Raw genomic sequence first — 26,917 nt, 5'->3', positions numbered from 1 at the left:
CTCGGGTAGGCGGCTGCAGGCATAGAGTTTCCTACAAGAATTACTAGAGGGAACTCTGGCGCTCGTGTCTACGGGAGCTGCAATGGCAGTGGTTGTCCCAGCATGGGAATTATGGGAAGTACATGGATTTGCCTGAACTTCGTCCTTTTGGCTTCAAAGGGCCTTGTGACTTTGTAAACTCGTCATTTTCAACAGTATATTGCGCAATAAATAATTAAATAAACATATTAAAATTGCCCGACAGGAGGATTCGAACACAGGGACTCTAGCACAGAAGCCTAATGTTGAAACCATTAAGCCACGGACGCAAGTATCAACAAGCGAATGAAACGCCCTTATGAATTTATCGCGGGCATGCCAGTGCCTTGAGACGCTTGGCGCGTTTCGCTTTGGCCACCTGGACAAGCTCAATCGTTGCTATTAATAGCAATTGTACGTGTTCCCGGCGTCTTCTGCACTGCGAAGAATATAGATTGCGCAGAAATATACGACAATCAGATTTATATAGCGCAATATACAAAGCCACAAGAACGTCTGAATCCACAAGCACGAAGATCAGACAAATCCATGTACTTCCCATCATTCCCATGGTAGGACAACGACTGCAGCGCCAGAGTTCCCTCTAGTAATTCTTGTAGGAAACTCTATGGCTGCAGGGACTGCGACTCCAGAAGTTTTATATAGCCTCCTTGGTTTCTAAGCAGAGAAGTAAACGCTTTCGTACGCCATAATATATGATGAGGGAGGGCACTGAACATACGTGCGGACGTTGCAGGAGGTGCTGGACTGCTCACTGTGGGCGCATTCGGTGGCGATGTAGTTGAGGATGGGACTGGTTGGTGCGTTGGAGATGCAGCCGGTGGTGGTGTACTTGGTGGCGGGACTGGTTTGGGCGTTGGAGGGGCAGTCGGTGGCGGAGTACTCGGCAGCACGACTGGTTTGGGCGTTGGAGGTGCAGTTGGTGGCGGGACTGGTTTGGGCGTTTGAGGTGCAGTTGGTGGCGGGACTGGTTTGGGCGTTGGAGGTGCAGCTGGTGGCGGGAGTGGTTTGGGCGTTGGAGGTGCAGTTGGTGGCGGGACTGGTTTGGGCGTTGGAGGTGCAGCTGGTGGCGGGAGTGGTTTGGGCGTTGGAGGTGCAGTTGGTGGCAGGACTGGTTTGGGCGTTGGAGGTGCAGCTGGTGGCGGGAGTGGTTTGGGCGTTGGAGGTGCAGTTGGTGGCGGGACTGGTTTGGGCGTTGGAGGTGCAGCTGGTGGCGGGAGTGGTTTGGGCGTTGGAGGTGCAGTTGGTGGCGGGACTGGTTTGGGCGTTGGAGGTGCAGTTGGTGGCAGGACTGGTTTGGGCGTTGGAGGTGCAGCTGGTGGCGGGAGTGGTTTGGGCGTTGGAGGTGCAGCTGGTGGCGGGACTGGTTTGGGCGTTGGAGGTGCAGCTGGTGGCGGGACTGGTTTGGGCGTTGGGTGTGCAGCTGGTGGCGGGACTGGTTTGGGCGTTTGAGGTGCAGTTGGTGGCGGGAGTGGTTTGGGCGTTGGAGGTGCAGTTGGTGGCGGAACTGGTTTGGGCGTTGGAGTTGCAGTTGGTGGCGAGACTGGTTTGGGCGTTGGAGGTGCAGTTGGTGGCGGGGCTGGTTCGGGCGTTGGAGGTGCAGTTGGTGGCGGGACTGGTTTGGGCGTTGGAGGTGCAATTGGTGGCGGGACTGGTTTGGGCGTTGGAGGTGCAGTTGGTGGCGGGACTGGTTTGGGCGTTGGAGGTGCAGTTGGTGGCGGGACTGGTTTGGGCGTTGGAGGTGCAGTTGGTGGCGGGACTGGTTTGGGCGTTGGAAGTGTACTTGGTGGCGGGACTGGTTTGAGTGTTGGAGGCGCAGTCGGTGGTGGAATTGGTCTTGGTGGTGGGGGCGCAGGTCTTGGTGGAGGTGGCGTTGCCGGAGGTGGACCGGGCCGTGGCGTACTGCTTGAGGATGTTGGAGATGGAATTCGTCCTGGAACGGGAGGCGGCTTCGGGATTGGTGAGGGCATTGCAGTTGATTTTGCGTCTGTTGCCTTCTCCTGTGTACCAGGGGTTGTCTGTGCGCTGGTTACCTCTGTAGCGCGCACTGTTGGCTTAGGCGCCGCTGGACATGAATAAGATAAAAAAGGAGGAAATTATACAGAAGTAAAAAGACCATTACGTAATGCCGCAAAATAGCAACAAGGTCCAGTCAAAGCAAATGGACCCGCCGTGGTTTCTCAGTGGCTAGGGCTGCTGAGCACGAGGTTGCGGGATCGAATCCCGGCCACGGAGGCCGCATTTAGATGGGGGCGAAATGCGAAAATACTCGTGTACTTAGATTCGGGTGCACGTTAAAGAACCCCAGGTGGTCAAAATTTTAGGAGTCCTCCACTACGGTGTGCCTCGTAATCAGAAATTGGTTTTGGCACGTAAAACCCCATAAATCAATTTTTTAAAGCAAATGGGTATTACGATACATAAAGGGAGACTCAAGAGAAATAGGAGGCCAACCTCCAGGAGAACATTTACCAGCAAGAGTGGAAGCAGGGCTTGTTGGTATCATTAAACTCACGAAATTTGAACTTTTAGATGATACGATAATTTCGCGCAATTTACACACACCAATATTTAGAGGATAACCTTCAACTCACTCTAGATAGAGCTACGGACACGAATGGCCCAAATAAATGGCAGTTTAGTTCATAATTTGTCGGCTGTGATATTAGAAAATGAATATTAATATCATGATGATATTTTGCACTATTCAATGTGATTCATTAATATTTATGTTGTATTTGTATGTAGAATGCTACAATGTTTACAAGTGAATCGCGTTAGGTGAAGAGTTCTGGATATATGAATGCTAGAATGGCAGACCATTGTGATTCTCGGCGGTATCAAGTGTGATCTTTCACAACGTATTATTCGTGCGTTTATATAGGCTGTCTTAGTGTTCACATGGATTGAGTCATGCGAACAGTTCCAAGCTATTGCTTTGCAAGGTCTTTGGGCCCAGTCAAGATAATACTTGTGCAGCTTTAAGTCGAAGATGACCATTCAGCCTTTTTTACAGGAAAATAAAACGATTTCATTTCATTCGATTTGGATCTACGCTTAAGAACAATACAACGTTAAAAACACGAGGACGAAGACGAGAAATAACCCACACCAACGCTGAAAGCGCATTCTCGCAGCATTTGACTTGTGCCTTGAGAAGTTTTTGTTGTCGAGACGGTCACAGTTTCAGACACCACGCCTGCGCCTGAATATGGACAATGAGTGAATGGACGCGGTCCTATATGTCTGAAATGGACCAGCACTGTTCAATAATTGCATGTAGTGTCGCCGACCACGGAATTAAATTGGTCATAGAGTACCCAGTGAGCCTTTCAAGCGGCACTAAAATCTCCCTAATTAATTGCCGACAAAGTGGTGAGAATGTCTGGTACTTCACCTCTAATAAAATGCACTCATTTGGGCCAAGCTGCATTTCAGTTAGTCATATTGAAAAGGTCATTTATTATTCAATTTAAACTGTGTACCTGCTAATATCGACCGACGGTAGCCGATCAAGGGCGAAGTTGAAGCAACGTTACACTGACAGTACTCAACAATCCTTAGGGCATCTCCATGTGACCACGCTGTCTTGTTAATCGTGAATCGTCGTATGCCGATGTGCATACCCCCTTTGTGCCTGGTTTTGCATGTCTAAATCAGTGACACTGTTCTCGACAAAGGCGGGCGAAATTTTTAGAGCTTACTGATCACGAGAATAGACTTCTAGAGCAGCGTTGGCAAGCAAACGTAAAAAGCATTACGTACGAAATGAAATAGCGTTGCCATCGTGACGCGCATGCTACGTACGCTAATTCATTTCCGTAATTTACTTACGCAATGCTAACAAACGTTATTGAGCAAGCTCATCGTGCGTAATATTTACGTGCACTAACAAATTTAGCGGTGCCAAACATGGAAGCACCCGTGGCTGCCACTTCAGAGTGATTTGTTGTGATGGCTGAGCTCTCGCTGGCGCTGCACACATCACCTGTTGAAATAAGCTTTGAATTCCTCTCAACTCATCTGAAGCGCTGGTTCTGAACGCATCGCGTGCCCGATTTCCGGTACTCTCTTGAGATTCTGGCGTCCGTAGGCTTTACGTGACGCGTCGGCCTAGCAGTACCACGATGAATGACAACAGCCTGTCTCGGCCTGAATAGGTTTCGCATGCGGCAACAGACGATGTCCTGAGCCTGAACGCGTTCTCGATGTTTCCGTTTCCTTACGTTAAACTATGTCTTGTACGGCACGCACACCGTAACGTTACACCATGCGGCCAGCAGTATGATCAGGAAGACGAACAGAAAACTCAAGACGCGTCCTTGATTTGCCTGGGAGGCTTGCATTTAAAGTACGTGAGGCACCGAACGCCATATATGTGCCGCTGTAGGTTATTTTTAATACCTAGCGTAACGTTATTACCAACCAGTTGATGGATAGAGCGACAGCCGTCACCACCGCAGCTGAATAGGCGGGAAAGAAAGCGCAGCGCTTCGTAGAAAACCAAGAACGTCCGCTCATTACTGGGTATGAATGTGCCACGCTAGTATAAGCTTTCAGCATTTGTCGATTTTAACGGCGCCCACTAAATGGCAACACATCACATAGCTCGTTTATCCGACTCAAAAAAGGTCGCGTAAGATCATGTGCACTTTACCTAACACTACTGATCAAATCGACGCGTATCGAGACAACTTTTACTCACCTTTCAAGAAAGTGAATAGGGTGTAGCACAGCACGACCAGCAGCATGACCAGGAAGGCGAACAGGATACACAAGACGGCCTTGATTTGCCTGGGAGGATAAATTAGGCAAAGATACGCGACAAACTGGCAACTGCACCACAGAAAAAAAAGAAAATCTGACGACCGTAACAAAGCTGCAATAGTCTTGCGGACGTTGTTGACCATTTTATTTCCTCCTTTCCAAGAAAATGAATGATTGATGAATCAGAGATTGATGTTTTCTTGATACAGATGCAACTTCACTCTCCGTCTAACATTCCTATGGAATGACCATTTATAAGCTTCCATTTTGTGTCATTGCTTTGCACACGCATATGTCATGACGCTTCTCGATGCTTGCAGAGGTAGCGGCGGGCGTGCAGTTGAAATTCTCTCAAGAAAATGCCCCTTGTACCTCTAAATTTTACATTTTTTTGTCATATACATGAAACCTTTCTGGTGAACTCTCAGCTATACAGAGCGCAATTCTACCTGCAGTGGCCCTTCTCAGCATATGCAATGTAGGAGAGACTGGTGAGCGATATATATCGGTGTTTCAAACGGCAAATTCAGCTTGAAGGGCAGAGATAGTTGTAGGCCTGCTATTATCCTATTGCCAGTGAAATCAGCAATATATGTACCTCTCTTTCTTGTGTAGATGTCAGCGGCGAAGCTGCTGAGCCTGCCGAGCAGTTTATTTGACCAAGAGACATGGTTTGTCGCGTCTCTTTCTGGTGATGTTGGCCAAGCATCGCCAAAAATGAACCTTACTTCCGTGATACTGTGCGTTCTCGCAGTTTGTGTTGTGTGTATCGGCATATTCAAGCGGCGCTAGAACGATATACTGAAATAATTATTCTTGACAGCTGTTGCGAAACTCTGTACCTATTTCGCCGATTAGAGGCGTTGTGAGCAGAAAACAGCGGAACGTGAGACTTACCTTTCATCACCGAGTCATGCTTCGGACGATAACACTTGGTCATCAGTGACATTTTGTTGGCCGTTTTCACTACCCATATGCAATGACTGTTCGCGACACCGCCAGCGATATGTTAGCCGTAGCTTTTCGATTGAGATATATCATGTTTGATGTTAATCAATTGTCTGACCTCTGAAACACGCTTCCGGAATATATTTTCCCGATGTCGTGGCTGCATTGAACCAGACACTGTCACAAGCGTCACTTCAAAATTTCAAAATTTTAATAGGCGAGCTTGTGCAAGTGCCACTCAAACAACGACGATTGCGGCAAGTGCCGTCGGAGATTGTTGAAAGCTGGTCTACAGTTCAGATGTGCCGGTCATTTATCCATGACGCGTCGTCGGCTTCGGCGTAATAGCTGGTGCTCGCGTACACTCCAGGAAGTACGGCACATTTGCGTCTCACATACAATCTGATTAAACAATGTTAAAACAAGATTGACATCAGGCATAATCAACGATAACATTTGGGAGAGTTCCGATGCATACGGGTGCGTCTTGCATTGAGCGATACCTTTAGCACTTGTTAGCGCGTGAATCGCGGTCCCTGCAGAAAGGACACACAAGTACGCTTGTCAATAAGACCGAACGTATAAATTTATTAACCTAATTTCGCGGCAGCCGAATCACACTTCGATCCTCCTCGGGCTATGGCATGCGAACATTGACAACATTTTCTTTTTTTGTTTTGCGGTATACCGCTTCATAACGAATTCACCACAAAATAACTAGATTTACTTTGGCGTACTCTCAGGCTTAACGTTCGTGCATTTGAAAAGCCTGCAAATCTATGGACTCCTGAAGCGTTCGAGACGCTGAGAAAGCCAGAAGGCCCTTACCAAGCAGTTCCGGCACTTTGTCGATACCTTGTCGACGGGCTGCAAAAATGTCAAGGCCGACTTGATAAACTGCACAAGTGGAAGAGCAAATGTTGGCGCACGAAATATTTCTTCAATCGGGATAAGATTTCTGCCGGATTCGGTGGCCACAAAATAGTGTACCTTTAGGTGCCACTACAAATCTCACGACAGCTTTCCTCACATTGAATACTGAGGAACTATCCGAACAAATAATTCTTTGGTAATATATTCTTCTTCAGCAGCACTGAAAAGAAGATACAAGTTAACAGTGGCAAAAACATCATGCGCACGAATTAGGTGACCCACGTGCACGAAGTGTAATAGAGGATAACGTATGATTAGTAATGTCCTAAGTCCAAAAAGCACCCTGTGCATCCTTGTATGGGATGCCCCCCGGGACGTATTATTTTTTCTTTTTCAAGCGCATGGAGCTTTTAACGTTATACTTTCTCACTGTAGATACATTTTGCATAATCTCACCACAGAAGCCAAGGTCACAAATGCCTAAATATTCGCACCATACCTTCGGGTGCCCCACACGAGAATCGAGGGTGGTAACCGAGTATCACATCGTGCGGCGACTGAATGACTTCGTGCAATATGCATCTCCTGCTGCGTGCCTTTCGTGAATCGTGGCCTTCACTGTGCAAAGTAAGCTTCAAGGGCAATAGGAACCTTCGGCTAAAAAGAAAAGACCACAGCAGGCAGCATGAAATAAGCCACGGCATATTTACCAGAAAGCTTTCTTTAGGTATAGTCCCTCGCATCTCGTCCAACATTGGGATTTTCTTTTTAATAAAGGAATGCCGAACAGATTTCTCCTGGCAACCAAATGTTAAAACTGAATTAAATTCTGTGGATTTACGTGCTAAACCGCGATTGTATTATGAGGCACGCCGTAGTGAAGGAACTCCCGATGTATATGAACCTGTTGGGGTTATTTAACATGCACCGAAATGCGCCCTGCACGCTCATTTTCTTGCATTTCACCCCCGCAAAAATGCGGCTGCCGTGTTCGGGAGTTGACCCCGCCATCTCGTGTTAAGGAGCGCGAGCCCATAGCCACTAGACCAACACGGCGGCTACAGGCAAGTGTACTGTGCTCGCTGCGGACATAATTCTCGCACAAAAGCAGTCCAGTGACGTAGGAAAGTTTCAGTGTTGTTCAAAACCGGGTTTTGTAAGATTGTCTTAACACTTTGCTTCCATATACGGTGCAGGCGTAATTTATATCGCCAAAGGGAGAAAGATATTGGACTGCAAGATGTCTATAGAATATTCTTGACTAGGGAAATTCTTTTTCTTTTATGTAACCGACAACCATTTATTCAGCCATTGCTATCGTTTAGAACGCGCAGCGTCCACTTCGTCTCCAGCCTCCAATTGCAGTGTAGTGTGAATGTCCCATTACTAGGTTTCTTTAAAAAGTTTTTTTTCACCATAAAGCATAGCAGTATGCTATTTCAGCTATCATCATCAGAAGTTCCACACGCATATAAAATTGGTATAATTCAATGTAAACGACTTTATTCTGTTTCTTTTTTTTTTCAGTCACTATGTGCGCGCATCCCCATTGGAAAAGCCCTCTGCAGCTGTGAAAGAAATTTTATGGTTCAATCGCGCCATTCATATCTTGAAGCTTATGCAACTAGTTTTCGGCTATGTGGCCTTCTTGCTTTATTCGTTTTTTGTATACGCATTATTTTGTGTACATGTACACTTAAATTCATTGTTTTCTGTATTATGGGCTGACGCAGAACACTCTCTAATGTTATTATTTCGAGAGTACAAAGAGATGTAGGAATCCATAATACTTACAGATCTACTAAAAAGAAATACAAATACATGAGAAGATTATACTCACCAGCTAACTTTAACGAAGAATACAGAACTGCAAACTCTGCTCTTTTTTTTTCGTCTACAAAGTCATCCCAATTTGGGGCAAAGTATAACAGGCGACCTTGTTACACGCAAAATTCTTGTAAACATGAACTTGTACTTATGAACATAATTATAGGAGTTGTTCTGACATTATCGGCTGCAGCACTGCTCGTGATGGCCAGCGTACTCAAACAGATGGAAATCCATATTATGCGTCATCTAACCAGCCGATATCTTGAGCACTGGTCTTCTTATAGCAGCTGCATGAAACTTTCTTTTTCTATTTCGTAGTATCGCTGATATCGATTTGACACGGACAAAGATCACCTATGATGTATATATATCGGCAGCCGTAGCTCTCTTGTTGCAATGGTCACCACTAGCCACGGTCCCTTGAGCCAGTATAGCCAAAACATAGAGCTATATCAAATTTTGTTAAAAAACAAACAGCCATGCACAACCCAGCTCAACAGGAATACGAACAAATCCCTACAGCATACGCTGTTTGATTTAAAATATTTAAAACGAAGCAATTAAAGCTCCGCTAACACCGAAAACTCTATAAGTGTCACCTCGCCGTCGTCAGCAGTGCTTGCCTAGCCCGAGTATGAAAGAAACATAAAAAAATCTCTGTCAACATTCTTTTAAGTGCGAACTTGCGTACGCATATCAGTGTATGTGTGTGCTTGCGCGTGAGCGTTTGCGTGCGCCCGTGCAAATGTGTGTGTGTGTGTGTAATAATAATAATAATATTTGGGGTTTTACGTGCCAAAACCACTTTCTGATTATGAGGCACGCCGTAGTGGAGGACTTCGGAAATTTTGACCACCTGGGGTTCTTTAACGTGCACCTAAATCTAAGCACACGGGTGTTTTCGCATTTCGCCCCCATAGAAATGCGGCCGCCGTGGCCGGGATTCGATCCCGCGACCTCGTGCTCAGCAGCCCAACACCATAGCCACTGAGCAACCACGGCGGGTTCTGTGTGTGTGTGTGTATGTGTGCGTGTGCGTGTGTGTATGTGTGTGTGTGTGTGCGTGTGCGTGTGCGTGTGCGTGTGCGTGTGCGTGTGTGTGTGTGTGTGTGTGTGTGTGTGTGTGTGTGTGTGTGTGTGTGCGCGCGTGTGTGTGACAAAAGCGATAATCTGTCAATATATTGTAATTTCGGCACAGAACACAAGCAAGATTCGTTGCATTGTACACATACTACTCTTGTACATGTGCGAATAAGTAGCTCTAGTCAGGTTACTGGTAAACACGACAAGAAACAAGGGGGGGGGGGACAGGAAGAAACACGCGAGACCATTTTTCACAGCACCTCATGTTTTGTATCAACCCCTTTTTGTCGTGTTTGGGAGTAACTGGATAGCGCAACTCACCCGTAAGGAAGGCAAATTAGTCACATTACAAGCTTCATAAAATTGCATATGTGCACCCTCTAGATTTAGAGAAATTGCTTCGTTATCAACTTTCGCAATGAGGAAGGCATACATATTCGTTATCCATTGTTGGCATGATAAAGTGGCACAAGCATAAATTCTGCCTCTCACCTTGTTGTGGTAGAAATTCCGTCAATGCGTTCGCGGCCGTGGACGAAGAGCGCACTGCAAAGGTGCAAATTTCATATTTGCAACGAGAAAAAAAAAGCAAGTTCCTCTTAAGGTGCTAATGAATGCGAAATTCTTTAGTTCATTCGCTTTAGGCAGCCAACGAATTGTAGTCGCGATTGCCGAAGAGGTCTGATATTTCGTCGCATACGTTTGCGGCATGAAACCGAAAGAATGCCCGGGTGTCACCAGGCTTTCGGCTAAACTTTAGCCAACATAAATATATCGTACTATTGCGGGATTGAATACGAATGTTTGACAAAATCTTGTCTGCTCAAAAAAAAAAAAGCATACCATGGCCAAACGTAACATAGATATAGACTTATTGCAGCGGTGCTGAGGGTCCGAACAGAAGCACTCGCGCACCTTTTATGCGTGTCTTCGTGGTATCCTGTCCAGGCAATGTCCTTCGCGTATTTAATATTTAGAGAAAATGGGGCGAATACGAAGCAAGCACGACTGCAAAATTCGACAAAAAAAGCTACAAAAAGGTTAGGCTTGTGGGCTTTCTAATGCGCGAAACTAAGACATTTCACGTACAGTACTGTGGCGGCGGCGTCCCTGACACAGCCTACCCGATTTGTTTCTTGTTGAGTTTCACGCGTATACTTGGTCTTCGCGGTTATCTTGGTGAAGTAGACTAAGCACCTTGTTTAAATGTGGTTGAAATCGGGACCACGTTTGGGTGATTTGCGATGAAAGTGTAAACTGTTTAGGCGATTTATAGCTTTTGGAGGAAAACACATTTATGTAGGCGCAGAAAAAACTTAGAAGCATATTTCATGAACCATGAGATTTCCTAACGTCGTGAAAGAAACACTAAACGTACCTCAAAGTTGACAATGCGATGGTTTACGTGGCATGTTCTGGGAAACGTGTAGGCGTAGCTTCATGAGCTTAAGGCTCATGCGTTTTGCAATAGATACCTTCAACAAGTGCTCGAAAGTGCTGCACGACCTTTACCAGCAATGTTCCTCAGCGTCTTAAAGCAACTGTATGCGACGCGGAATCATATTGGGTCCCAATTAGGTCTAGGCTAGGGGTGACGTGTACCCAAATATTAACTTTTCTAGGTTATTTACGAGCATTTCAAATAATTACTGGATACTCGTCAATTCTTCCCTATTTTTGTGCATTCCCTGTTGCAAATAGTAGATTTTTTTTTACCTCCGTGAAGTATGCAAGGCACCTTCTTTACATTTAGTGAAAAGGGGAATGTTGCAGGTCATGCGTACACAAATTTCTTAGTATGTGAGGTGTGTTGTTTGTAGTAAATTACGAATGCAAGCTCTCTGGAGCCAGTTGAGCGCTGTTTCGAAATGGTGCAGAACGTAGCCCGCTTTCCTCGGAGCGAAGTTCCACATGAACCAAATTTGGCGGAATAGAACAATATGGCTTTCGGCTACGCGAAGCGCACAACGTGCGGATGAATTACAGGGTTTGCAGAAGTTCCTTCATCAAGTATTCGAAAATGTTGTACGGTCGTTGTCCGCCGTGTTTCACCCTGTCTCGAGGAAATTGCACGTAACACCAAGTTTCACGTTTGACGGAAATGGGAAGTAGTACAGGCCTGCAACAAACACACAAATCATACGTGACGCGTTGCGATGGTGGCAGTGCAATGTGCACCGGTATTGCTTTATAGCTAATCGCATTAACATCAACAGCCGTCCAGAGATGGTTTCTGCAGGCGTTCTTTTCACCTATTATTTCGCTCTTAACAGGAAAACACGGAGCCCCACTTTTAACCATTTCACAAACGGCGAAGACTTAAAGCAGCTGTAGTGTCAAAACTCTTTAACACCCACTGATATCAACGCTAGGGTTAACCGGGTGCACAATGTGGCTTACGTGCGCGCCAACGCGGATGTGAGTTTGGTGAAATATGGTCTTTGCTTAAAACTCAACGTTTCCAACGACATTATAATGGGGGCAACGTTTTTAAGTGTTTGATTTCATCTTACAGGCGACCGAAATTCGCAGTCTCGACAGAGACCGCTTCGCTAGATATTGGTCGGCCACTCTGCGCGGTCACGCGTGTGTGTTGCTTATTTTTATTTTTAAGACAGCTAAGATTTTAAAACCATGTTTCAACTTGGCCCCGATTATTGATTTCTTGCTCTTTCTAACTCCACTGTTCCTTTAAATTCTAGATCAGGCACTCACATGAGCGTTTGCGCTGCGATGACGTAGTGGCGTAGGCAGTCGTACTTGGAGTCGTCGTCGAATGCCCTCCTAGCGTTGTAGATGACGTGGCTGTCGCCAGATGCCTTGAGTCCGCTGCAGACGTGTAGACATGCAAATACTTCGTGTTAATGGCGTTTCTTTGTTGTACGCATATGCGCCAGCAGCCCACCTCAACAGTGTCATAATCGGAGCAGTATTAGGCGTTTAGAAAATGGTCTTTAGGTGTAATTTCTAAGCCTCGAGACATTGTCTATGGTGTCACAGAGTCTATCACTACTTGTTTTTGTGCTATTTGGTTCCTACTTATTACGATGTAATCTAATGCGAAACACTGAGATGTAAAACTTTCGGAAAAGAAATCGTGAGCGAGAAAATCGTCAGAAAAGAACGAAAAAGGTATACCGAAAAATTGGCACTCTTTCCTGCCATGGTCTTCGCATTGTTTCGCACCCTATTACTTCGTAATAATCACAGAGAGCTGCTTCAGTCCTTGCCGGAATGCTTGGATCTAGCCGTCCTGGGTAAACTTCTCCCTCTCCAGAGCATCGTAAGTAAGCAAAACGAGCCGAATTAAGCGTCACGTACGCCTGCGTTGGTGTTTTTTTCAAGCACGGCCGGTCACATTCCACATTTTTTTGGGCCCTATATATATACTGTAGAAGGTGCTTTGAAGACAGAAATGTAGCCTTCATTATTTAGCTGGAAACTCAAAAATATCGTTGACCGCATTGCCTGCAGTGACGATTCATTCAGAAGTACAGAATATGACCTCGCTACGGGATAGCAGCTGGATGCGAAATCACCCTGGCACAATTAAGAATAATGGCCGCTTGCTTACTACTGTGTGACGCCTTTAAAAGGCAGCATTGACCTCAGCATTGGCCACCTGGCAACGTGATTAACACGGATGGTTTCGCATTCTGGACTCTAAATGCAGTACAGGACTAATCCAAACATGGCATTTCCACTGCGTCTATGCATGCTTATTGCCCCGGGGAAAACACGGGAATGTGGGAGATGGAAATTCAAGATAATGGAGCAAAACGAGAACAAGGTGAAAGCAGGAGCCAACGTTTCGACAAGTGGGCTTGCCTTCTTCAAGGCTTCAAGCCTTTGAAAAAGACAAGTCCACTGGCCGAAACGTTGGCTCCTGGTTTCACCTTGTTCTCGTTCTACCGATTGCCGCGTAACATAGCGTTCGAGGCATGGTTTCTCTTATATACCTAATTGTATACTGGTTCTACTAGTCTTACCAGCGCAATTTAGGCGGTTTATGAGATCTTAAGCAGCTACTAGCGCTATTTCGACCCCGGGTGGTCCCTTGTGGAACGCTTACTCATCGTGGTGCGGTAAAGCCGGTAGGTGGACCCACGGTGCTGCTGTTGAAGTCGGGGACGACCTTGCTGTCACCTGCTGAGGCGCCGTAAATGCTGTTTGAGACAGAGCGAGCCGAACGAGCGCACAGCAAGGTTCACTTCATCTTCTTCTTTGCCTAACCGCCCTTGTGCAGACTTGCGCGTGCTGTAAGAGGCGTCGATAAGCTATCCGTACCTCATTCTTTTTGTAAAAAGAAACGCTTTGTCGAAGTACGTTTGTAACAGTGATTACTGCTGTCTCGCTTTTGTTAAAATACTGTCATTATATGAGAGTGAAAATGGTATTCATGTTATCACAGCTTGCAATAATACTAACAATGCAATTGAACACACTGCCTCAGCATTTTATAGTTGATAAATTGTAAGCGTTCATATAGCTCAGGAATTGCTCATAAGAGGTAGTATGGTCGGAATCACCTCCCATTGCACATATAATGATTGTGTTTATTCGTCAGATATAAACTGGGGGGCTTGTCGGCGGTTGTTTCGAGGTGCCGTATATTTTAATGTGTATCACTTTCACGCTAAAACTTAAATTAATTGTGGTATGGGTGTTTTACGTGCCGAAACGACGATCTCATTACGACACATGCCGTAGTGACCTACTCCAGAATAATTTGGACCATCTGGGTTCTTTTACGTGTACCTAAACCTAAGTACACGGGTGTTTTCGCATTTTGCCTCCATGGAAATGCGGCTGCCATTGCCAGGATTTAATTCCGAGACCTCGTGCTTAGCAACCCAACACCATAGTCACTAAGCAACCTCGGAGGGTCAATCGCTTTGTAGGCTTCATGCGAATCGAAGTCTCAGCGTTAATTAGAACCCTTTTGGAAATTATCTAAGCCTATTTCTGATGAGTGTCTATTTCTGTGATAAAAAGTCAATTCTCAACGACTAGATGTGCTCTATTATGCTTAGCGCAGAATTATTTATAGCGCTTTGCGAAGCTTTCTGCGTCTACTGGTATAAATGCGCCTGCTCCTGAGCCTTTCTGCACGCAAACTGTTTAGTTCGCTAACCCTAAGAGAGAAATGTACACTTCTGTAAAGACCGTAAATTTTTACGCATGAGCGTATATACACCCACTTTAAAGATTGCGAGGGGGGTGTACGAAGCATGGCGATAAAAGCTGGCACTGCGCCAAAAATGAGGTCAGCGCGCAGCTGTCCCGGCGGATGAGAGATAACCTAGATAAGAATAGGCGAGAGGTGCTGTGGACGACGTCGTCGGCTTTCCCCTCTCATTTAAGACGATGTCAGAGACACATCTGTCACAGCATATTAATCGTAACCTTGGGCAAGAAGGTCGGCATTTTATCGGCAGCCGCTCACCACAAAACTTAAGAAACCATACATTTTGCAGAAAGGTTAAAGGAATTGACCAATGACATTATGATATTATAGAAAATCCCGCTATATTTTGTCTTTGTCACCTCTTGAAATATTCGTTACACCGATCGGCTGAAAGCATTTCCTTGCTGCACAATAAAGTCGACTGATCGACAGCATCTAGACAACACGTCGAACCCCTGATATTGGTGTCAAATACTGAGTTCCCAGCTGGATTAAATTCAGCGTTCAGGTACCATTGAGAGAAAAAAAATATGTCTGCGGAAAGTTATAACATGGTCCATATGCAGATACAACACGAATGGCTCGCGTAGCAAGTACATCTAACGATGGCAAGTGTTCACGTGTATTCTTTAAGTTTATAACTGGTTCCCATTGCTCAAACTTCTACAAATCCCATGTTTACGTTCCTTTTTTCACCTCTTGCTTTTTGGCGTTGCTTTGCCGCTCGGCATCAAAGATATGACACACGTGATTATAACGCCCTGCATCTCACACCAAGTTTAGAAAACAATGCAAATGTGGCCCACGAGTCCGGTTGAGTAAGTTTGATAACCAATGCGGAAGAACAACCAAAGGGAGCACAGACATCTACGGAAAGTCTTAAGCCCGGGCCGCATCCTGAAAACGGGTTGCATTGCTGTGCGCCCCACTAACATGTGACAGAACGACAGAATGGGCAGTTCGACAAACAGTCCATCCACTGTGCGCTGATGGACGGCGAGAAACACGCATTTACCGAATTTTCCCTGATCGTTACCTTGTCTTGACGAGTGAGGCTGCTCAGGATGCCTGAATCACACGATTGTGTTCGAGCAATGAATATGCAAGGTGATTTTGTTTTTATTGTAGAAATCTTTTATAGAAAGGCTATGGAAATTTTTGCAGAGAGGTTCCTAGGTGAGACGGATTTAATTTTCCTCTGAAAACGTGTTTCAAAAAGTGATTAACGAGAATTTGTAAATTAAATTTTTTTAGAGCCTCGAAGGCAATTCTTTATGTAGCCAACTTGGAATCACATTCTAATCCACCTCTGTTGGAACAAAAAATCTTGTCAATCGCACTTAGATATATTCATCGTCAAATCGCAATGTTCAATAGAGCTAATAGCAAAAACGTGCTCGCAGCTGATACGTCAGACGGAAACGCCCTCTGACGAAAGCCGTAGCGAAGTTTGAATGCTGATACGGCATGTCGTGGCAGATGCTTACCTGGCGAAACACGCCCTATAAGTACCTGACGCGATCCACCGTGGTGGAATATAGTGGTTTGAGCGTTGCGCTGCAAAGTCCGAGGGTGCGGGATCGAATTCCTGACACATTGGCTGCGCTTTGATTGGGGGCGAAATACTAAAATGCCCGAGTCCCATACATTGGGAGCATGATTAACAACCCCAGGGGGTTAAATTAATCTGGAGGCCTCCAGATTTATTTAACCCCCAGGGGTTGTTTCCAGATTTCTTTAACCTTAACATTTCTTCCAATTTCTTTCTGGCAGCTTGGCTGTTAGTATGCGTTCAGTCATTGGTGATACCAAGCCCGACGTAAAGCTCCTGCACACTTATTGGGAATCAGTTGTAATGTCTGTGGCCGCAGTCTGAGCGAGGGCTGATGCCACGGCTAGTTCATCTGCTTCCTGCGTTGTTGCGTCTGGTATGGTGGCGCCAACGAGGAGATCCGTCTTTGTCGTCACCGCGACCTCTTCGGCTATTCTTCCCCGGCATGCGGCTGCATCTGTGCAGACCACCTCCTTGAGGGACCCGTAAGTCTCGCCCACGGCCCTGGCTCGTGCTTTGCACCGCCCTTGGTGGTGTGTGTGTGTGGGTAGGGGAGGAAAGGTTCATATATTTCTCTATTGGATGGATCATGGTGTGACGTCGCCAATCTTCTGGAACTTCTCTCGGTTGTCTAGCATCTGTAGGGGAATTCCCGTTGATTTGTTTGAGAACGTTCTGTCTTTGGGTCATAGCCAGGCGCATTTTCTAACTGGAGATGTGGCCCTCTACTAGTTCTTCAACCGTGTTATGGAGATCCATACGGATAAAGCTGTCTCTGGACGGGTTCATAAGAAGACCAAGGGCTTGCTTTGTGGCTTTTAACGGGAGTGTGTTTAGTTTCTGTTTGTCGGTTTTCATCAGTACCATGTACGGCGTTGCATACGTCAACCTAAATAGGATGAAGGCTTGAACGAGGCGGATGGTGCCTTTCTTTTTGATGTCTCGATGTATGATTGTTATTCTACGAATCATGTGTAAGAGCTCCTGCCTAGACTTGGTGAGGCGCTAGACCATTTGCTCGCATTTTACATCCGCTTGTGGGAGGAGTCCAAGGATTCTGAGGGTTTTGCAGGGCTTTATAACTTGTCCCTCTAGGGTGATCTGTGTGCTATCTTCATCCTTCTTGGTGCGGCGCCGCCGGACCACAAGAAGCTCGCACTTCTGATGCGAGCTGACAAGTCCGCTCTCTTTTGCATATTTGTTTACCGTGTCTGCTGCCAGTTACCGGGTATTTTGCAGGCCCCCGAGCCAGTCCGTACCCGTCCATAGGGTCACGTCAGCTGCATGTAGTGAATGGCGTAGGTTGGGTATGCTACCCAGGCACCCCAGGAGACCCAGAAGCGCAATGTTAAAGAGAAGCGGGGAAAGAACCAAGCCTTGGGGAGTGCCTTTGATTGCGAGTGGGATGGAATTAGAGGCTATATCCCCGATCTTGAATATGACCGTGCGGTGAAATAGAAAATCAACAACGTTTTGTATGTTCTCTCCGCCCATCCTGCGCTGTTGAGATTGTAAAGGATCGGCTCGTGTGCAATGTGATGATAGTCCCGCTTCAGGTCCAGCGCGAGAATGGCCCGTGGCGAGTGGCGTGTTCCAGAGACGAGCATCTCCTCCTTCAATTGAATTAGCACATCCTGGGTCTCGAGATGTCGTCTAAAGCCAAGCATGGTGTCCGGCATTCGCTGGGTTTCGTCCAGGTGTTGTTGGAGGCGTTTGAGTACTATTCTTGTCATGACCTTGCCTATGCACGATGTGAGGGATATCGGCCCCTAGTTGTCCAATATGCGTGGTATGGGATATGGGACCTCCATATGTATACTACGCACATGTAATTATCTGTATTTTTACTTATACATAAATAAATAAATAATTAAAAATATAAAAATTCATGTCAATGTTCTTGAACAAAAAGCAGCGCAAAGGAGACGTGGACCAAAACGACACAGAAAATGCCGGTCCGTTGTACCTGTCTTCTCTTCGTCCTCATTACGATTGCGCTGTTCTTTCCTTCAAGTTCGTCTAATTACATTTTGTGCGAGCAAATTCTGCACTCCATTCTCAAATCCATCAGCGGCTGTGTAACTTGCGATTACGAAGGTATAGTAACAGGTAGACTTTCGCTGTATCTGTAATAATAATATTTGGGGTTTTACGTGCCAAAACCACTTTCTGATTATGAGGCACGCCGTAGTGGAGGACTCCGGAAATTTTGACCAGCTGGGGTTCTTTAACCTGCACCTAAATCTAAGCACACGGGTGTTTTCGCATTTCACCCCCATCGAAATGCGGCCGCCGTGGCCGGGATTCGATCCCGCGACCTCGTGCTGAGCAGCCCAACACCATAGCCACTGAACAACCACGGCGGGTCGCTGTATCTGTAAATACGAGAACTGGTGAGCATGTACGCTTACATCATCGGCGCCATGTCTGTAGATCAGTAGTTTCTTTACGGCCTCATCTGCTTGTCAGTAACCGTTGCCACCACGTGGCTCTGCCTGTAACAAACCTCGACATTCAAAGAATAAACCACCGCCGCAGAAGGGAATCACGCTTTCGCGGCCCAAACATGAGGACATAAAATTCTACCTTGAAACATTTTCAATACTTCTTTCTGTTCCACTGCCCCAGGCGTCGCAATCCGAACATGTAGAATGGCTAACTTGGAAAGGGTTTGTTCGTGTTCTTGCTCATAACTGAGAAATTCGGCACGTATCCACCAAGTGAAAGAGAGAGAGAGCCAATAACTTTTTTGTTACAAACGAATGTTTGTCGGAGCCGACGTCATGGTAACATGTCGTATGGCTCTTTGGGGTTCCTCAATTTTCTGTATGTGCTGCATTAAGAGTCACGAGGGCAAAGAAGGGGGAAGGGGGAGTAAAAAACCAGGTGTTGCCATGAGAAAACACGGTTTGACTTTGCATACCCGTTAGTTATAGAAAAATAACAAGAATAATTATGAAAAGAAACGAAAAAACATTTTTTATTTGTTTATTTATTTACTTATTCAGATACCCTAAAGCCCGGGCAGGCATTACATAGGAGGGCAACAACATTAAACACAAAGCAATGCAGCACTACGATGTGTACAGAAGTCGTTGACCGTTAACAGCATGTTGAAAAGAAAAATTCGAAATATAAAGACACTTAGCGACAAGCATCAACAAGCATTCAATTGTTACAGAGTAGCGTTACATATTATATATATATATATTTATATATATATATATATATATATATATAAGGGGGAAGGAAAGGATTAAGGTTACAGTTCAAAGTGACGTTTCAGGCTTGATACAAGCGCTCTATGAGATTTCTTTATTCTTTGCTCTCCCATTATCCAAACTCACGCCTCCATTCTCAGAGACCCCACGAGGCAAGCTTCTGTAGACCTCTTTATTAGTCTGTTCTACGATGCGAACGAAGACAGTCATTTATTTGCTGCTTCTGAGCACGTCATTATGGAATGCTATATTAGGTACATTGCGTGAAATATATGCATGCGAAGACAAAGAGATGCACTTGGGCGCTCTCCAGCCCAGGAACGCCGTCCACGATTCCTTGGTTATGGAGCCGGCCAACCTATCACCATTGCAAGCACTCACTGCACCGTCCGGGAACGAAACGGCTCACCAATGACGACTTCACACCCTTAAAAGTAGCGTGCATGTTTAGGGGCGTGTTTGGAAGCCATCCTGGAAACTTGACAGCAGAGGCGACGGGCAGAGCCGTCGCTAAGAATCTACTTGCATGCACAGGTTTGGGTGACCCTTGAAGTCATCTTTAGATCGGCAGCCGTAGAATGTGGAATGCCCTGAGGATCCGCACTCTGGTGGGCTCAGTGCTTCTGCACCGACTACTGCAGCGAAAGACGCACAGCCTACTTTCGGGACCACGTGTTGCTGACGTCAACTGCTGTAATCGATAAAACAACGCTCCGATTGCCTTTTCGGACACTTGGCAGCAGAGGCTGGCGGGCAGAGCAGTCGCTAAGAATCTACTTGCATTCACAGGTTTGGTGAAACAATTCTTTTTTCTTGTAACCCGTCTTCTTGCTGCCTCTGCTGCCATTTACCATTTACCTTTATCTCTCATATGCCGTTGTAAGTCTATCTTGAGCTCTGGCTCTGAGCAACGATGGTGATGGGAGGCGACGTCGCTGACCTCAAACGAGATAGCTGATCTGAAACGTGAATTTCGGAAAGAGATAAGAGAGTTAAGGAAGAGCTTAAAATTTCTCAGCAAGGAATATGAAAGCCTAAAGAAAGAGTGTGAAACCACAAGGAAAGAAAATGCAGTTCTCAGGCCATGCAAGAGCCACTGAAACGTGAGCTTGACGCTCTACAAAAGCAAATCCATGAAACAACATTGAAAATAGTGGCTGAGGACCAGTACTCCAGAACTAGAAACATGGAAATCAAGGCTTCGAAGTTAAAACATATTTAATACCCTTTTCTAGTCAACGTTCATCACTGCCTTTAAAACGGAGCACGTCCGACCCGCAGAGAGTGCACGCTCGGTCACGCGATGGAAGACAAATTGCACTCATGCAATCACTCTCAAGCACCTCATGTACTTTTCGTACGACACATTTTAACTGCAGATCCCTCTTATCGGAGATGGTCCTGAAAAGAGGTATGGAACCACGTTAGAGGCTGCTTTAGCAGTGAATCGTAAAAAACGCTTCTTTCATTTCAAGTTTATCGTGAAAGTTAATTCCATTAATTTTCTGCACTGTTCTTTGGCACCACTACTAGCCTGGCACACTTCTTTACTTAGAAGAATACAAAAACAGTTTCGTACCTCGTACGACACATAATACGAGGACGAACGTTTAGCCTTACAAAGTTGAGTAAGCGCTGCGATGTCAGCGCTACGATATCAATCTGTCGGAAGAAGGATTGCTCCCAACTTTCTTTTACGAAAAGTAAATGCAGGACGATGACTGACATATGCGCTTGGTTCAACCGAAAGCGCAAAGCGACCGTACGAAGACATTTCCGCACGCGAATACGCGGAATACTGCGAAAATAGTAAATCGGTGGCAGAATCATTGGGGGATATATTCCGCCTATAGAAGCATGTGGGGTGAAGAGGCCAAGGGCCCTATACCGTAAAACTATTCCAATATGTTTTATTCCAATTTCCTGACGTCAAATTTGCGAAACCACCGACGCAAGCATCGGGCGGTCACACGCAGGGTTGTCTGTCATAGCCAACAGTGCCTCGCTAACTGAACCAGGTCCATATAACAAAGACCTATTGCGATCGGCTCACGTCAAATTTACGTAATCGCCGACGCAAGGATGGGGCGGCGACCCGCAGTGTTGTTTGAAAATGCCAATGAAACTTACTGGTCCCTCAAGGAGGTGGTCTACACAGATGCAGCCGCATACCGTGGAAGAAGAGCCAAAGCGATCGTGGTGACGGCAGACAGATCTCCTCGTCGGCGCCACCATGCCACACGCAACGCAGGAAGCAGAGGAACCAGCCGTGGCATTAGCCCTCACACAGACATCGGCCACAGACATGTTCCCAATAAGTGTGCAGGGGCTTTACGTCGGGCTGTGTGGCACCAATGACTCAACGCATACCAACAACCAAGCTGTCAGAGAGAAATGTTAAGAAATGTTAAGGTTAAAGAAATCTGGAGGCCTCTAGATTCATTTAACCCCCTGGGGTTGTTAATGATGCTCCCGATGTATGGTACACGGGCGTTTTAGCATTTCGCCCCCATCAAAAAGCAGCCGCCGTGTCAGGAACTCGATCCCACACCCTCCGGCTTTGCAGCGCAACGCTCAAGCCACTAAATGCCACCACGGCGGATCGCGTCAGGTACTTATAGGGCATGTTTCGCCCGGTAAGCATCTGCCACTATGTGCCGTATCAGCGTTCAAACTTCGTTACGGATTTCATCAGATGGCATGTCCATCTGACGTAGCATCTGGGAGCTCGTTTTTGATATTAGCTGTATTGGACATTGCGATTTGATGATGAGTATCTGTAAGTGCCATTGAGAAGTTTTTTTTTTTGAAACAGAGGTGAATAAGAATTTGACTGACTCCAATTTGGCAACTTAAAGAATTGCTTTCGAGGATCTAAAAAGATTCAATTTACAAGTTTTTCTTAATAACTTTTTTGAAACAAGATTTCAGAGCCAAAATATATCCGTCTCACCTAGGAACCTCTCAGAAATTTCCATAACCTTTCTATAAAAGTGTTCTACAATCTCAAAAAACACCCTGAATATTCATTGCTCGAACACAATCGGGTGGTTCTGGCATCCCGAGTGGCCTGACTTGTCAAGAGAAGGTAAGAGTCCGGAAGAATTCGCTAAATGCATCTGACTCTCCTTCCGCAGCGCACAGTGGATGGACTGTGTGTCGAACTGCCTTTTCTGTCGTTCTGCCATGCGCCAGTGGGGTGCGCAGCATTGCACCACGCTTAAAGGATGCGACACGGGCTTAAGACTTTCCGTAGGTGTCCATGCTCCCTTTGATTCTTCAACCAAACTGGTTACCAAACTTGCTCAACCGGATTCACGGGCCACATTTGCACTGTTTTATAAACTTCGTGTGAGATGTAGGGCTTCACAGTCACGTGTGGCATATGTGTTTGATGCCGAACGGCAAAGCAACGTTAAAAAGCAAGAGGCGAAAAACTTAAGGAACGTAAGCATGCAATTTTTAGTAGTTTGAGGAATGGGAACAAGTTATAACCTTAAAGAATGCGCCTGCACACTTGTCGTCGTTTGATGTACCTGTTACGCGAGCCATTCGGGATGTGTCTGGATATGGGCCGCGTTACAACTTTCCGCAGACATATTTGTTTCTCTCAATGGTGCCTGAACGCTGCATTTAATCCTGCTGGGAACTCAGCACCTCACATCAACATCAGGGGTTCGACGTGTTTCGAGATGCTGCCGTTGAGTCGACTTTATTGTGCAGCAAGAAAACGCTTTCGGCCAATGGGTGTGGTGAATAAGCGAGAGACGACAAAGACAAGATATAGCGGAATTTTCTAAAATATCATAATGTCCTTGATCTATGCCTTTAACATTTCTGCAAAATGTAAGGTTTCATAAATATTGTAGTGAACGGCTCCCGAAACAGTGCCGACCTTCTTGCCCAAGTTTACGATTATTATGCCTTGACAGATGTCACTGACAGTGCCTTAAATGAGAGGGGAAAACCAATGTCGTCATCCTCAAAACCTCTCGCCTACTTTGATCTAAGTCACCCATCATCCGCCGGGACAGCGGCACCGTTTACCTCATTTGTGGCGCTGACCTCATTGGCGGCGAGGTGCCAGCTTTTATCGCCGTGATTCACGCACCCGCATCGCGAGTCTTCAAAGTCGGGCCATATACGATCAACCGTAAGAATTTACGGTCTTTACACATGCGGACATTTATTCCTTAGGCTTTGCGAACCAAACAGTTTGCACGCAGAAGTTCTCAGGAGTAGGTGCAATTAATTCAAGAAACGCAGAAGGTTTTGCAAACCGCTATAAACAATTCCGCACTAAGCATAATAGAGCCCACATGACCCACGATAAAAATTCACGCGAATGACTTTTTATCATAGAAATAGACAGTCACCAGAAATAGGCTCCGATAATTTCGAAAAGGGCCCTAATGAACGCCGATATTTCTATTCGGATGAAAGCTTTAAAGCAATTGAGCCGCCGAGGTTGCTTAGTGACTATGCCCTTGGGCTGTTAATACGAGGTCGTGGGATTTAATCCCAGCCATGGGTGCTGCATTTCGATGGAGGTGAAATGCAAAAAAAAAGAAAAACACCCGGGTACTTAGATTTACGTACACGCTAAAGAACCCCTAATGGGTAAAATTATTCAGGAGTCCCTGTCTACGGCGTATCTCATATAAACAGATCGTGGTTCTGGCACGTAAAGCGCCATGATTTATAGTTAGTTAATGTTTTAGCGTTAAAGCGATTCACATTAAAATATACGACACCTGAAAACAACCGTCGACGAATATTTCATAACTGACAAATAAAGAGACTGACTAAATGCACAAAGGGAGGTGATTCCTACTATACTACCTCTTACGATCGATTCTAGTGCTATACGAACGTTTCTAGCATTCATCAAGTATAAAGTGCTGAGGCAGTGTGTTCAATAGCATGCCTATTGATATCGCAGGCTGTGATAACATGAATCCCATTTTCATTCTGATATAGTGAGTCTTTTAACAAGAATAAGACTGCAGGCATCACTGTCACAAACGTGCTTCAGTAGGGCATTTATTTGTTAGAAAAAGAATGAGGTGCGGTTTTTTAGAGCACGAGAAAGTTTGCACAAGGGCGAATAAGCAAAGAAGAAGAAGAAGAAGAAGCGAACCTTTCCTGTGCGTTCGTTCGGCTCGCTCTGTGTCTCAAACAGCATTTACGGCGCCTCGGAAGGTGACAGCAAGGTCGTCCTCGACTTCTACAGCAGCACCGGGGGTCCACCTACCGGCTACACCACGCCACGATGGGTAAGCGGTCCACAAAATGCCATCAGGGGTCGAAATAGTGCTAGTAGTTCCTCAAGATCTCGTAAACCGCCTAAATTGCGCTGGTAAGATCTGTAGAACCGGTATACAGTTAGGTACATAAGAGAAACCATGTCTCGAACGCGATGTTACGGGGCAATGAGTAGAACGAGAACACGGTGAAACCAGGAGCCAACGTTTTGACCAGTGGACTTCTTCAAGGGCTTGAAGCCTTGAAAAAAGCAAGTCCACTTGTCGAAACCTTGGCTCCTGCTTTAACCTTGTTCTCGTTTTGCTCATTGTCTTGAATTTCCATCTCCCGCCTTCCCTGTGTTTTCCCCGGGGTGTCAGTAGGCATACATAGACACAGTGCCGATGCTGAGTTTGGATTAGTCCTGCTGCATTTAGAGTCCCTAATGCCAAACCAACCATGCGAAATCATGTGGCCAGGTGAGCAATTCTGATGTCAAGGACGCGAATTTGCGAAGAGTTGCTGAATGTCTAACTCAACTCTACGCCAATGAAATCAGTTTGTCTAGGTAGTGCTAGGGTCGGCCGACTACGTAAGAAGTACTCGCAAGGGTTATCACCTGAAACTAGCACCTCCAGCATAAGGTCCCCAACGAAATCAATTTAAAATCGAAGGGAACAATGGCAGGAGCAACGCACCGTTGCCGCTGCATTTGAAAATTCCTGCGCTTAAAAAGAATTTTCCAGTTAAAATTGCCTTGCGGCATGAATAATGCACTGCTTCTCGCCGGCTTTCGTAACAATAACTGCCGTTCTACACGCCCGCAGGACGCTTCTTATACTAGCTCTGCTGTGAATTTTGGCAGTGTCTATATGGTGCCGTGGTCTTAGCTGTGAGAAGTCGGGTATCGATATGAGAATGTGATCAAGAAGAACGCGTAGACTTGGCGAATAGTTGAAGTGGCCTCATTATCCTGACATAGTTGAGCCTGTTTCCACACCATGTACAACCTCGCGTATTCGTTAAAGGTGGTTCCATTTCAAGCTTAGATTTCGACTGTGTACCTTAAAGTAATTCACCCGCCGTGGTAGCTCAGTGGCTATGGTGTTAGGCTGCTGAGCACGAGGTCGCGGGATCGAATACCGGCGACGGCGACCGCATCTCGATGGGGGCGAAATGCGAAAACACACGGGTGTTTACCCGTGTACTTAGATTTAGGTGCACGTTAAAGAACCGCAAGGGGTCAAAATTTCCGGAGTCCTGCACTACGGCGTGCCTCATAATCAGAAGGCTGTTTTGGCACGTAAAACCCATAATTTTTTGAAGTAATTGAGACCACAGTTCTGCGCTATTTATCGCGTCAAGACATGCAATGTTGATGTAAGTGCTGAGAGCAAATTGAAAGGCGATACATACTCGGAGCGCGGGGCTGTCCGACCCTTTGTGTACTACCTGCCTGCTCGGGACAGCGATCCCATTCATTTTATTATCAAACGTAAGCGACTGCGTTCGTGATTGGATTGCGATTGTACTCAGCCCCATTCATCGATCACCCAGCGTTCATCGATGGTAGAAGAATGGTCCGTTCGGCCATAGTCTATGCCGTCCGAGTATCGCATTTCAATTGTTCAGTGCTGCACAGGGCAGAAGGAATGAAACGCGGCGGGGAGCATTTAGTACAACCCTTGCTTATGTGCAAAATGCTCGAAGGTACTATGTCCCGTCGCTAGGCATGTAGCCACCAAAGGTGACGGGGACGCCAATCTAAGTTTTTTTGCGCCAAAATTAACTCTACGTGGCGGCGGAAACGAAAGTATCTGCGTTGGTTAGCCCTAGATAGACGCGTTTCAGTGCGTGAGCACTGCATACATCTATAGTGCCAGTGGTTCTGCCGTCGTCCTGTTCCTCGGCCACTTCCTAAATGCTGTGTTCCCAGACTGTATGAGTGCCTTGAATTCCTGAACAACGAATGCCTGCCTTTTAAAGGCTTCACACAGTAGTAAGCAAGCGGTCGTCATTCTTAATTTTGTCAGGGGGATTTGGCATCCAGCTGCTATCCCGTAGCGAGGTGATATTCTGTGCTTCTGATAGAGTCGTCACGGCAGGCAATGCGATCAACGATATTATTGAGTTTCCAGCTAAATAATAAAAGCTACATTTCTCTCTTCAAAG

General features: G+C 46.0%; 1 protein-coding gene across 1 annotated transcript in view; it reads right to left on the bottom strand.

The window, feature by feature from the left end:
• LOC142576024 (uncharacterized) overlaps positions 1–6,653 on the bottom strand; it is a 46,709-nt gene extending 40,056 nt beyond the window's left edge. The window contains exons 1-3 of the mRNA XM_075685906.1: positions 6,583–6,653; positions 4,745–4,833; positions 761–2,104 (exon numbers count right to left, since the gene is read on the bottom strand). Coding sequence (XP_075542021.1) covers positions 761–2,104; positions 4,745–4,790 — 1,390 coding nt within the window. The 5' untranslated portion in view covers positions 4,791–4,833; positions 6,583–6,653. The remainder of the gene's footprint in view (positions 1–760; positions 2,105–4,744; positions 4,834–6,582) is intronic.
• Positions 6,654–26,917: the final 20,264 nt, after the last annotated feature.

The sequence above is a fragment of the Dermacentor variabilis genome, chromosome 3 (genome assembly GCF_050947875.1).
Source record: "Dermacentor variabilis isolate Ectoservices chromosome 3, ASM5094787v1, whole genome shotgun sequence".
In the NCBI taxonomy this organism is placed as follows: domain Eukaryota; kingdom Metazoa; phylum Arthropoda; class Arachnida; order Ixodida; family Ixodidae; genus Dermacentor; species Dermacentor variabilis.
Note: the sequence above shows the minus strand (reverse complement) of the source record. Positions and strands in the feature narration are given on the sequence as shown.